A 12,894-nucleotide genomic window follows, 5' to 3' on the forward strand; every position below is an offset into this window, starting at 1 on the left:
CTACTAATATCAGCTAATTCACAATTTACACTTAAATTTACAATATCTCTGAGTCGTGTGTTTTGTGACTGGAGCTGATTATTTATATCAAAGTTGTTTATTTAGTGACGTTATCGTTCAGTCTGATTATTTAACATGATTATTTAACATGATTATTTATATCAGACCTGGACATTTATTGTGAAATGTTCACTAGTTATTTATCTAAATGTAGTTTAGTTCAGTTTATGTAATGAAGCTTCATGATGTGTGAAGAGTGGGAATCAAGCTAAGATGATCTTTGGAAAAGGAACCAGATTAAACATTGAAGCCAGTGAGTACTGATATAAATCATTAATATAATAACTATAGGAGTGATATTAGTCCCAGAGTTGGTGTAAATGAGATTGAGTGTATTTGGTGAATGAAATCAGGTGAAGTGTGTTTGTTGGAGCTCAGAGCGGTTTTTGTTGTGTCAGTTCGTTCTGTGGGACAAATAACGTTAAAATAACGTTTGGAGCTGGAATCAAACTGACTGTAGAGACACGTGAGTCCACTCATATAAAATATCTGAGTTATAAACACATCATCATCCTGCAGATGAAACATTAAACCTTTGATGTTTAACTGGAGCAACATTTAACAGCTAATAATGAGAATAAAATGCGACTGTTTGCAGACGATGTGGTTAAATATTTAACTCTTTATTGTTTCAGAAAACAAGAGTTGTAACGCAGTAATCCAAATATTTAAAGGTTTTATTAACAGAATCAGGTGAAACATTGTCTTTATGTCATTAATCATTAATATTATAATAATAAACATTAATTCATGGAGATGTTTATTAATGTAGAAGTTTTACTAAATGTATAAACTACATTTAGTTCAGTTTTTGTAATGAAGCTTCATGATGTGTGAATGCGAATCAAAATAAGATGATCTTTGGAAAAGGAACCAGATTAAACATTGAAGCCAGTGAGTACTGATATAAATTATATTATATTTATTATATTATATTAAAAGCTGTATTCAGTAATAAAACCTGTCAGCAGTGATGGAAACTTAACTAAACTCTTCAGGCTCAAAAAACCTCCAATAATCCAAATATTTAAATATTATAATAATAAACATTAATTCATGGAGATGTTTATAAATGTAATTTTGATTCTTCAGTGTTAATTTTCTCAGTAGTTGTTTTTCTAAATGTAGTTGAGGTTCAGTTTTCGTAACGATGTTTCATGATGTGTGAATACTGGAGTGAATCAAAATAAGATCTTCTTTGGAAATGGAACCAGATTAAACATTGAAGCCAGTGAGTACTGATATACATAATAAACTTTATTATTATAGATATTTAATAGCAATAGCAGCTTTGTTATAGATATTAAAAACAACATGAAGTCATCAGCGATCAGCTGCTGGAAATGATTCAGTCGACTCTTCAGACTCATAAAATAATAAAATAATGTAATAAAGTTAACATCATCAAACCAAACAATCATCCAGCTGAAGAGAATATTTTGATATTTATTTAAAACTACAATAAAAACAATAAAACTACAATAAATACAATAAAAACAGTGTTTTTTAGTTTCCGATAGTTGGTTCAGTTTATGTTCTGATGTTTCATGATGTGTGAATGATGGGACTGGAAAGATGATCTTTGGAAATGGAACCAGATTAAACATTGAAGCCAGTAAGTACTGATATAAATCATTAACTTTTATCTTTAACAACAGAATCTGAATCATAAACGTATTAATCAGCATCATCACTACAATAGTGTTTATAATCTGCCTCAAAGTTAATATCAACATATAAAAGTTATTATATAATATATATAATCATATAATTATGATTTAAATTTAATGAGTAAAGTCTAAAATGTAAAAATTATCTTTATTGAAATGTAGTTTAGTTCAGTTTGTCTGCTGAGTTTATGTTCTGATGTTTCATGATGTGTGAATAACAACGCTTATAAGATCACATTTGGAAATGGAACCAGATTAAACATTGAAGCCAGTAAGTTATGATATTTATTATTATATTATATTAATATGAAGCATCTTTGAAAGTCTTTATCTGTGTTAATCATATAAATCATAAAACGTCAACTGTTATGAAGGAAAATGTAATAACGTATTAAATAAATAACAGAAACGTCTTTTAAATCTTTAAATCTGGATGTTTATATGTGAAATATTATTAATATGAAGCATCTTTAAATTTCTAAATGTAGTTTGGTTCAGTTTTCGTAATGATGATTAATGATGTGTGAATGATGGGACTGGAACATACAAGATCATCTTTGGAAAAGGAATCAGATTAAACATTGAACTCAGTGAGTACTGATATAAATCATTAATATTATTGTTTACTGAAATAAGAACCTTTGATGTTTAACTGGAGCAACATTTAACAGCTAATAATGAGAATAAAATGCGACTGTTTGCAGACGATGTGGTTAAATATTTAACTCTTTATTGTTTCAGAAAACAAGAGTTGTAACGCAGTAATCCAAATATTTAAAGCTTTTATTAACAGAATCAGGTGAAACATTGTCTTTATGTCATTAATCATTAATATTATAATAATAAACAATAATTCATGGAGATGTTTATAAATGTAGAAGTTTTACTAAATGTAGTTTAGTTCAGTTTTCGTAATGAAGCTTCATGATGTGTGAAGGATTCAGGAATAAACAAGTTGATCTTTGGAAAAGGAACCAGATTAAACATTGAAGCCAGTGAGTACTGATATAAATCATTAATAATAATATTAATATAAACTCATTAAAACTAACTCAGAGTTCAGAATCAACGTTTGTTTATTTAGTGACGTTATCGTTCAGTCTGATTATTTATATCAAACCTTTCGTAATGATGCTTCAGAATTTATATTTATCAGTAAAAATACAATAAAACTACAATAAATACAATAAAACTACAATAAATACAATAAAACTACAATAAATATAGTAACAACAGTGCTTTTTAGTTTCCGATAGTGAACTGAGTTTATGTTCTGATGCTTAATGATGTGTGACATCTACAAGTCAAAATAAGATCTTCTTTGGAAATGGAACAAGATTAAACATTGAAGCCAGTAAGTTATGATATTCATTATTATATTATATTATATTAATATGAAACATCTTAGTCTTTTTCTGTGTTAATCATATAAATCATCAACTGTTAAGAAGAAAACTGTAAAAACGTATTAAATAACAGAAACTTCTTTTAAATCTTTAAATCTGGATGTTTATATGTGAAATATTATTAATATGAAGCATCTTTAAATTTCTAAATGTAGTTTAGTTCAGTTTTCGTAATGATGATTAATGATGTGTGAATGATGGATATGAAAAGATCATCTTTGGAAAAGGAACCAGATTAAACATTGAAGCCAGTAAGTTATGATATTTATTATTATTAAAGCAACATTTATATTTAATGAGTTTGACAGAAAAGCAGAATATGAGATAAAACATATAAATATAGATACACAAAGTAGAGAATAATCCACTTTATAACAAATAATATAACTCTGATAGTTTTAAAGGGTTGATGACTAAATATTAAATATTGTCTACGTCATATTAAACATGATAATAATATATAATATATAATAATCAATAGACCAAAGTATTAATGTAGCATCAAAAATGAGTTTTCTAAATGTAGTTTGGTTCAGTTAATCTGCTGAGTTTATGTTCTGATGCTTCATGATGTGTGAAGAGTGGAGGAGCAGCAGCTAAAATGATCTTTGGAAAAGGAACCAGATTAAACATTGAAGCCAGTGAGTAAACTAAATAATATATATAATAAATATTATTAGTACTATTATGTACATAAAATGGTTTATTACAGTAAAAATGTAACTTTGTTCTTTAATCTGCTTTTATTCACATTGCTGCAGATTATTGATCATGAATCTCATCATTTTAATATTTAGTGAAATATGGAGATAAATGATTCTGCTCACATCGCCCAGCTGTTAAATACATTTATGACTATTGATGATATAAATCATTAACTTTTATCTTTAACAGAATCTGAATCATAAACGTATTAATCAGCATCATCACTAGTTATTATATAATATATATATATAATCATATAATTATGATTCAAATTGAATGACTAAAGTCTCAAATGTAAAAATTATCTATTTGAATGTAGTTTAGTTCAGTTTGTCTGCTGAGTTTATGTTCTGATGCTTCATGATGTGTGAATAACAACGCTAAGATGATCTTTGGAAAAGGAACCAGATTAAACATTGAAGCCAGTGAGTACTGATATAAATCATTAATAATATTAATATAAACTGTCTTTAACAGCAAACTTACAGTGTTCAGAATTTACATTTACCAGTAAAACTACAATAAATACAATAAAAACAGTGTTTTTTTAGTTTCCGATAGTAAATCGAGTTTATGTTCTGATGCTTCATGATGTGTGAAGGATGGGACTCGAAAGATGATCTTTGGAAAAGGAACCAGATTAAACATTGAAGCCAGTAAGTTATGATATAAATCATTGATATTATATTATATAAAAAGTTGTATTGAGTAATAAAACCTGTCAGCAGTGATGGAAACTTAACTAAACTCTTCAGGCTTAAAAAGCCTCCAATAATACAAAGATTTAAATCTCATTAATCATTAATATTATAATAATTAACATTAATTCATGGAGATGTTTATAAATATAATTTGGATTCTTCAGTGTTAATTTTCTCAGTAACCGTTTTACTAAATGTAGTTTAGTTCAGTTTTCTTAATGAAGCTTCATGATGTGTGAATGATGGATTTAAGATCACGTTTGGAAATGGAACCAGATTAAACATTGAAGCCAGTAAGTAAACAAAATAATATATATATATAATAAATATTATTAGTATTATTATGTACAGAAAACCAGAATAAACATTAAACCTTTGATGTTTAACTGGAGCAACATTTAACAGCTAATAATGAGAATAAAATGCGACTGTTTGCAGACGATGTGGTTAAATATTTAACTCTTTATTGTTTCAGAAAACAAGAGTTGTAACGCAGTAATCCAAATATTTAAAGCTTTTATTAACAGAATCAGGTGAAACATTGTCTTTATGTCATTAATCATTAATATTATAATAATAAACATTAATTCATGGAGAGGTTTATAAATGTAGAAGTTTTACTAAATGTAGTTTAGTTCAGTTTTCGTAATGAAGCTTCATGATGTGTGAATAGTGGAACAGATAAGCTGATCTTTGGAAAAGGAACCAGATTAAACATTGAAGCCAGTAAGTAAACAATATAATATATATAATAAATCAAAATCAACATTTTCTTTCAGTATAAATTAACGTTTGTTTATTTAGTGACGTTATCGTTCAGTCTGATAATATATATTAAACCTTTCGTAATGATGCTTCAGAATTTATATTTACCAGTAAAAAAACATTACAACTACAATAAATACAATAAAACTGTGTTTTTTAGTTTCCGATAGTAAAGTGAGTTTATGTTCTGATGTTTCATGATGTGTGACATCTACAAGTCAATATAAGATCTTCTTTGGAAAAGGAACAAGATTAAACATTGAAGCCAGTAAGTTATGATATTTATTATTATATTATATTAATATGAAGCATCTTAAAGTCTTTATCTGTGTTAATCATATAAATCATAAAACATCAACTGTTAAGAAGGAAAATGTAAAAACGTATTAAATAAATAACAGAAACGTCTTTATGTCATTAATCATTAATATTATAATAATAAACATTAATTCATGGAGATGTTTATAAATGTAGAAGTTTATAAAATGTAGTTTAGTTCAGTTTTCGTAATGAAGCTTCATGATGTGTGAAGAGTGGAGGACGAGAGAAACTGCTGTTTGGTTCTGGTTCTCTGTTAGCAGTTGAGTCCAGTAAGTCTCATCTTCTCTTTATATATTTAACGTTATCAGTGTTTCTCTGACTGATGGAAATGATTCAGGTATTAAAATGTCTCCAGATCATCCAGTTCAGTGTTCAGATCAACATTTAACTGTTTTAACATCATCAGTCACATTATTCATCAGAATCACCAGAATAAAAGCATCAATTCAAGCTATCATCTATAAAATACTCCTTCAAAATAAAAGTCCTAAAAGTAAAAATATAGTTTGGTTCAGTTTTCGTAATGAAGCTTCATGATGTGTGAATACGGCTAACAAGATTATCTTTGGAAAAGGAACCAGATTAAACATTGAAGCCAGTGAGTACTGATATATATATTATATTATATTATATCATATTATATTAATATGAAGCATCTTCAAAAGTCTTTATCTGTGTTAATCATATAAAACATCAACTGGTCTGAAAAGTCTAACTTTGATTAAATAACAGGAACTCCTCTTTTAAAGCTTTAAATTTCTGTTTATGTGTAAAATAATTAATAATAGGTAATTATAATATAATAAATATAAATATAGTTTAGTTCAGTTGGTCGTCACTTAGTTTATGTTCTGATGCTTCATGATGTGTGAATACTGGAGGAGCGAATCAATATAAGATCTTCTTTGGAAAAGGAACCAGATTAAACATTGAAGCCAGTGAGTACTGATATAAATCACTAACTTTTATCTTTAACAGAATCTGAATCATAAACGTATTAATCAGCATCATCACTAAAATAGTTTTTATAATCAGCCTCAAAGTTAATATCAACTTATAAAAGTTATTATATAATATATATAATCATATAATTATGATTTAAATTTAATGAGTAAAGTCTCAAATGTCAAAATTATCTTTATTTGAATGTAGTTTAGTTCAGTTTGTCTGCTGAGTTTGTGTTCTGATGCTTCATGATGTGTGAATAACAACGTTAACAAGTTCATCTTTGGAAAAGGAACCAGATTAAACGTTGAAGCCAGTGAGTACTGATATAAATCATTAATATTATTAATATAAACTGTTCTTAACAGCAAACTTACAGTGTTCAGAATTTACATTTACCAGTAAAACTACAATAAATATAATAAAACTGCAATAAATACAATAAATACAATATAAAGAGTAAAACCAGTGTTTCCGATAGTAAACTTAATATTTTTGTTTATATTTTTTAAAATCTGGTTGAGTTCAGTTTATGTTCTGAAGCTTCATGATGTGTGAATACTGGAGGAGGAAATAAGATGATCTTTGGAAAAGGAACCAGATTAAACATTGAAGCCAGTGAGTACTGATATAAATCATTAATATAATAACTATAGGAGTGATATTAGTCCCAGAGTTGGTGTAAATGAGATTGAGTGTATTTGGTGAATGAAATCAGGTGAAGTGTGTTTGTTGGAGCTCAGAGCGGTTTTTGTTGTGTCAGTTCGTTCTGTGGGACAAATAACGTTAAATTAACGTTTGGAGCTGGAATCAAACTGACTGTAGAGACACGTGAGTCCACTCATATAAAATATCTCATATGTTTGTTATTGTTAATGTTAGCGTTAGCATTAGCATTAGCGTTAGCTGCTGGTAAGTTTACGTAACGGTGTTTCATGTTGTGTGAATACTAACAAGCTGATCTTCGGGTCGGGGGTCAGGCTCAGCGTTGAAGCCAGTAAGTTACGTTTGTTTTGTTTTTAAAAATGACTCATTAAACTTCTGTTAATATTAAACACGATCACTGCTAGCTTTTTATTTTTAAAGCAAAGATTACACGAGCTAACGAACTAATATTTAAATTCATGTCAGTAGAATATTGATACTGTTTGTTTGGATTTGTAGTTTTGGTGATTTGCTTCATTTTAAATAATTCTAATTATAACATTATTGTGACCGTTTAACAGTAAATAGTTGTGATTCATCTTTAAATTCAGTAGTTTTGATAATAAATGACTGTTAACATTTATTATCACACGTTATCTTTTATTGTGACGGGAACAAACACTGTGTGTCATATTCTACCATCACGTTTGGCCGAGGCGTAAAACTGATCACTGAACCAAGTACGTTAAATGTAAGAAGATGTTAATTTATTCTGGTAAATTACATAAAACTAAAGCTGATACTGAATAATTTAATTAGCTCTGAGCTGCAGCAGTGATGAAAAACGACTCAAACTAAAGTCACATTTAATAATTACAGAGATACAATCAGAACATTATAACACATAAATACACATTTTATGGTTATTGCTTCATTTATTTATGTAGTTTTAACTTAAAATAGTAAAATAGTTCCCACTGAGGAGGAAACAGTGTGTGTAGTTTTTGTTCAGATCAGATCTACTGTGTGACTTATTCTGGAAACAACAAAATCACTTTTGGAGAAGGAGCCAAACTAACAGTAGAGAGCAGTGAGTACCAACAATATCTAACACGATTATGTCATTTAACACGATTCCTACCTAAATGATGTTAAAGCCAACAGCATCATTTAACATGTCAGCAGCCTCCTTTGGTTGGATGAAAGTATTTTAATGGTTTTAACACAACAATCATCTGAAAACAGGAAAAATCACCTAAATTTATTCTATCAAGTTTTTCACTCAACAGAGACGATCGATTATCAACAAAACATCTAGAATATTTCCACTGAAGCACTCAGATAGAAAAACCAATAATTTAAAATAATGAAGAATAAACTTTTAACCCTTGTTAGAAGTGATAAACCCTAAAATGAGCGAACAGCAAGTTAAACCAGTTTGCAGACGATGTGATTCTGTTTATCGGCTTGTAGTTAACGTTCAGAGCAGATTTACTGTGAGACTGGAAACAGAAAAGTTCTGTTTGGAGAAGGAATACAGCTGACTGTTGAATCCAGTGAGTATCAGTTTTTAAACATATATATTATTTATAATGTTGTAAAGAGACAAAGCTAGCAGACGCTGCAATAATACGACATTTAACCCGTTTAGTTCCACGTCTGTGAGTTTAATTATTTCTATCATCAAGTCTGATTTAGTTTAATTTGAGTGAGATTCTTTGTGCCATCTGATCCTTAAAATAATTTATCTAATAACATTTGCTTGTGCAGTTTGCCTAATTATTAATTCATCATATTTCTAAATGTCTGACTTCCTAAAATAGATGCTTATAAACAAACAAAAGAGACAAAACAGATGCAAGATGTTCATATTATTCACCTTTAAATGATTAAAATGTAAAATGTGATTCTTCTGTACTTAATATTAAATATTTAGTCATTAATAAACCCTTTATTTACTTACTGCACCTGCTGGAAACAGTTGAAGTAGTTTTTGCTCTGAGGAGATGAACTGTGTGACTTCATCTGGATCAACCTGGAAAATCATTTTTGGAAAAGGAACCAAACTGACCGTAGAGAGCAGTGAGTAAATAAAACCAGTTAATAATCTCTGTTATTTATTATATCATCATCATCATTTATCAGGACATTAATAACAGCTCTAACGGTTGGAAATATATATACGACTAAAATGTTTAATTAATGGTAATAATATTTAGTTATTCAGTTTTAGTCTTTGAAATGAAATCTTTATATGAAGTCTACTACACTTCTTAACAGTTAATAATTAATTAGAGAAGATTATCTGCATTAGTTGACGTGATTAATCTGATTTTAGCAGCAGCAGGTCACTTAGTTATTGTTCAGATCAGATCTACTGTGTGACTGCGACAGGAGGTTATAAAACTATATTTGGAGAAGGAACCAAACTAACTGTAGAAACCAGTGAGTATTGAACATTTATATTATTGACAGATAAAATTTAATATATATATATATATATATATACTAACATATAATTGTATTTATATGGCTGTCCGTTCCTAATGTATAATGTGTATAGGGTGAAACCCTGACAACTGGAAATAATCTAAAACTAACTTGTCAAAGCTTGCTGTCCTATTATTCCTTTAATATAGTTTATATTATATATATAACTTATAACTAATATAGTTATAAGTTTAATATAATTATATAGTTAATTACTGAGGTTTGAAGCAGCAGCAGGTCATGTAGTTATTGTTCAGATCAGATCTACTGTGTGAATACTGGAAACTATAAGATTACATTTGGAGAAGGAACCAAACTAACTGTAGAAACCAGTGAGTATTAAATGTGTATTTATCATCGTTTCTGTTTAAACTGTTTCTGACTCTTTACTTTAGTAAATTATGATGAGCTTAAATCAGTAATTGTGTTGAGAGGAAACAATGTGTGACTGGTTCTGGGACGGCAGCCTGGAAACTGATATTTGGAGAAGGAACCAAACTAACTGTAGAAACCAGTGAGTACAACAACAAAATCTATTAAATACATAAAATGCATTGAAACATAAATAAAGATACTCGATAAACGATAAACGATATCATTAACTTCAACAAAAACCTGATATCTGAGATTTAACTGACCATGAAATCCTTTAATTCTAAATTATATAATTTATTTTATTTGATAATTAGCAGTTTAAACCTCCTGTCAGGTGTAGTTAGTCCAGTTTAATAATGAATTAGTTCATGTAGTTATTGTTCAGATCAGATCTACTGTGTGACTGGAACTGGAAACTGGAAACTAATATTTGCAGAAGGAACCAAACTAACTGTAGAAACCAGTGAGTATTAAAAGTTTATTATATAAAATTAATCATTGGTTGGTAATGTTTGTTCTTAAACAAATTAAAATAAAGCAAATGTATCTATGAACACATTTTGGCCGTACATGGATATCATTAATACCGAAGTGTATTACATGTCCCTTTAATATAGTTAAAGTTTAATATAATTATTGTTTTTATATGTTGTAATTATTAATTAGTTGGTGTAATTACTGAGGTTTGAAGCAGAAGCAGGTCATGTAGTTATTGTTCAGATCAGATCTACTGTGTGACTACTGGAAACTGGAAACTGATATTTGGAGAAGGAACCAAACTAACTGTAGAAACCAGTGAGTATCAAACATTAATATTCAGTATATAACATTAACATTAATATATATGTGTGTTTAATAGTTGTCCGTTCCTAATGTATAATGTGATCTGAGACAACTGGAAGTAAAGTCAGTTCTGACTGTAAATATCATAACAGCTAAATATAACGTAGTGTTTTATCATATATATGTGTAGTATCGTCAAAACTCACTGTCCTATTATTCCTTTAATATAGTTAAAGTTTAATATAATTATAGTGTTCATACATCGTAATTATCAATTAGCTGCTGAATCAGTGAAGTTTGAACAGTTATTGTTCAGATCAGATCTACTGTGTGAATGCTGGAGGATACGATAAACTGATATTTGGAGAAGGAACCAAACTAACTGTAGAATCCAGTGAGTACAACAACAAACTCTATTAAATACATAAAATACATTGAAACATAAATAAAGATACTCAAACGATAAATGATATTGACTTCTACAAAAACCTGATATCTGGGATTTAACGGACCATGAAATCCTTTTATTAAACTTATGTAATTTATTTAATTTGATAATTAGCAGTTTAAACCTCCTGTCAGGTGTAGTTAGTCCAGTTTAATAATGAATTAGTTCATGTAGTTATTGTTCAGATCAGATCTACTGTGTGAATACTGGAGGAGCAGCAGCCTATAAACTAATGTTTGGAGAAGGAACCAAACTAACTGTAGAAACCAGTGAGTATTAAACATTAATATTCTTGAAAGATAAAATTAATATTTGTGTTTTATGGTTGTCTGTGCCTAATGTATATATTTGAATTTTAAAATAATCGTAGCGTTCTTACGTTGTAATTATCAATCAATCTTTATTTATAAAACACCAAATCAGAACAAAGTCATCTCGAGGCTCTTTACACAGAGAGCAGTTTAAACCAACTCTTTAATTATTATTAATTAGCTGCTGAATCAGTGAAGTCTGAACAGTTATTGTTAAGATCAGATCTACTGTGTGAATACTGGAGGAGCAGGAGGCAATAAACTAATATTTGGAGAAGGAACCAAACTTCATGTAGAATCCAGTGAGTATTACGAAAGTCATTTTTAGTATTAAACAACTTAAAATAAAGCAGATTTAAAATGAGTTAAATGTATTTGTTGGTTCTTCAGGAGAAAGTTTTATTTGCAAATGACCAAAAAATGAAGCAAACCGTCACTGTCTGGTTTAAAACGGTGTTTAAGGGTAAAATAGTTTTACTGTTTTTATATTTGACTGCATTAATCTGTCAGGAAGTGTAATTAGAGTTAATTAAAGCAGCAGCAAGTCATGTAGTTATTGTTCAGATCAGATCTACTGTGTGAATGATGCTACAGGAGGTTATAAGATTATATTTGGAGAAGGAACCAAACTAACTGTAGAAACCAGTGAGTATTACAAGTTTATTATATATAATTAATCATTAGGTCCTTTTCTGTTGGTAATTTTTGGTCTTAACTTTAAAGTAAAGCAGATTTATCTATGAACCCATGTTGACTTGAAACTAACTTGTCAAATCTCGCTGTCCTATTATTCCTTTAATATAGTTCAAGTTTAATATAATTATAGTTTTTTTATGTTGTAATTAATAATTAGTTGGTATAATTAGAGTTAATTGAAGCAGCAGCAGGTCATGTAGTTATTGTTCAGATCAGATCTACTGTGTGAATGCTGGAGCAGGTTATAAGATTATATTTGGAGAAGGAACCAAACTAACTGTAGAAACCAGTGAGTATTAAAAGTTTATTATATAAAATTAATCATTGGTTGGTAATTTTTGGTCTTAAACAACTCAAAGTAAAGCAGATTTATCTATGAACACGTGTTGGTCGTACATGGATATCATTAATACCAAAGTGTATTACATGTTCCTTTAATATAGTTAAAGTTTAATATAATTACAGTGTTTATATGTTGTAATTATTAATTAGTTGGTGTAATTACTGAAGTTTGAAGCAGCAGCAGGTCATGTAGTTATTGTTCAGATCAGATCTACTGTGTGACTGGTGGAG

General features: G+C 28.8%; 1 gene segment (V, D, J or C); it reads left to right on the forward strand.

Moving 5' to 3' along the window:
- LOC128369834 (T-cell receptor alpha chain constant-like) overlaps positions 1-12,894 on the forward strand; it is a 67,713-nt gene that overhangs the window by 26,575 nt on the left and 28,244 nt on the right. The window contains 1 exon segment of the C gene segment in view: positions 7,531-7,570. Within this exon segment, the coding sequence occupies positions 7,531-7,570 (40 nt within the window).

Source organism: Scomber japonicus, chromosome 12 (genome assembly GCF_027409825.1).
Source record: "Scomber japonicus isolate fScoJap1 chromosome 12, fScoJap1.pri, whole genome shotgun sequence".
In the NCBI taxonomy this organism is placed as follows: domain Eukaryota; kingdom Metazoa; phylum Chordata; class Actinopteri; order Scombriformes; family Scombridae; genus Scomber; species Scomber japonicus.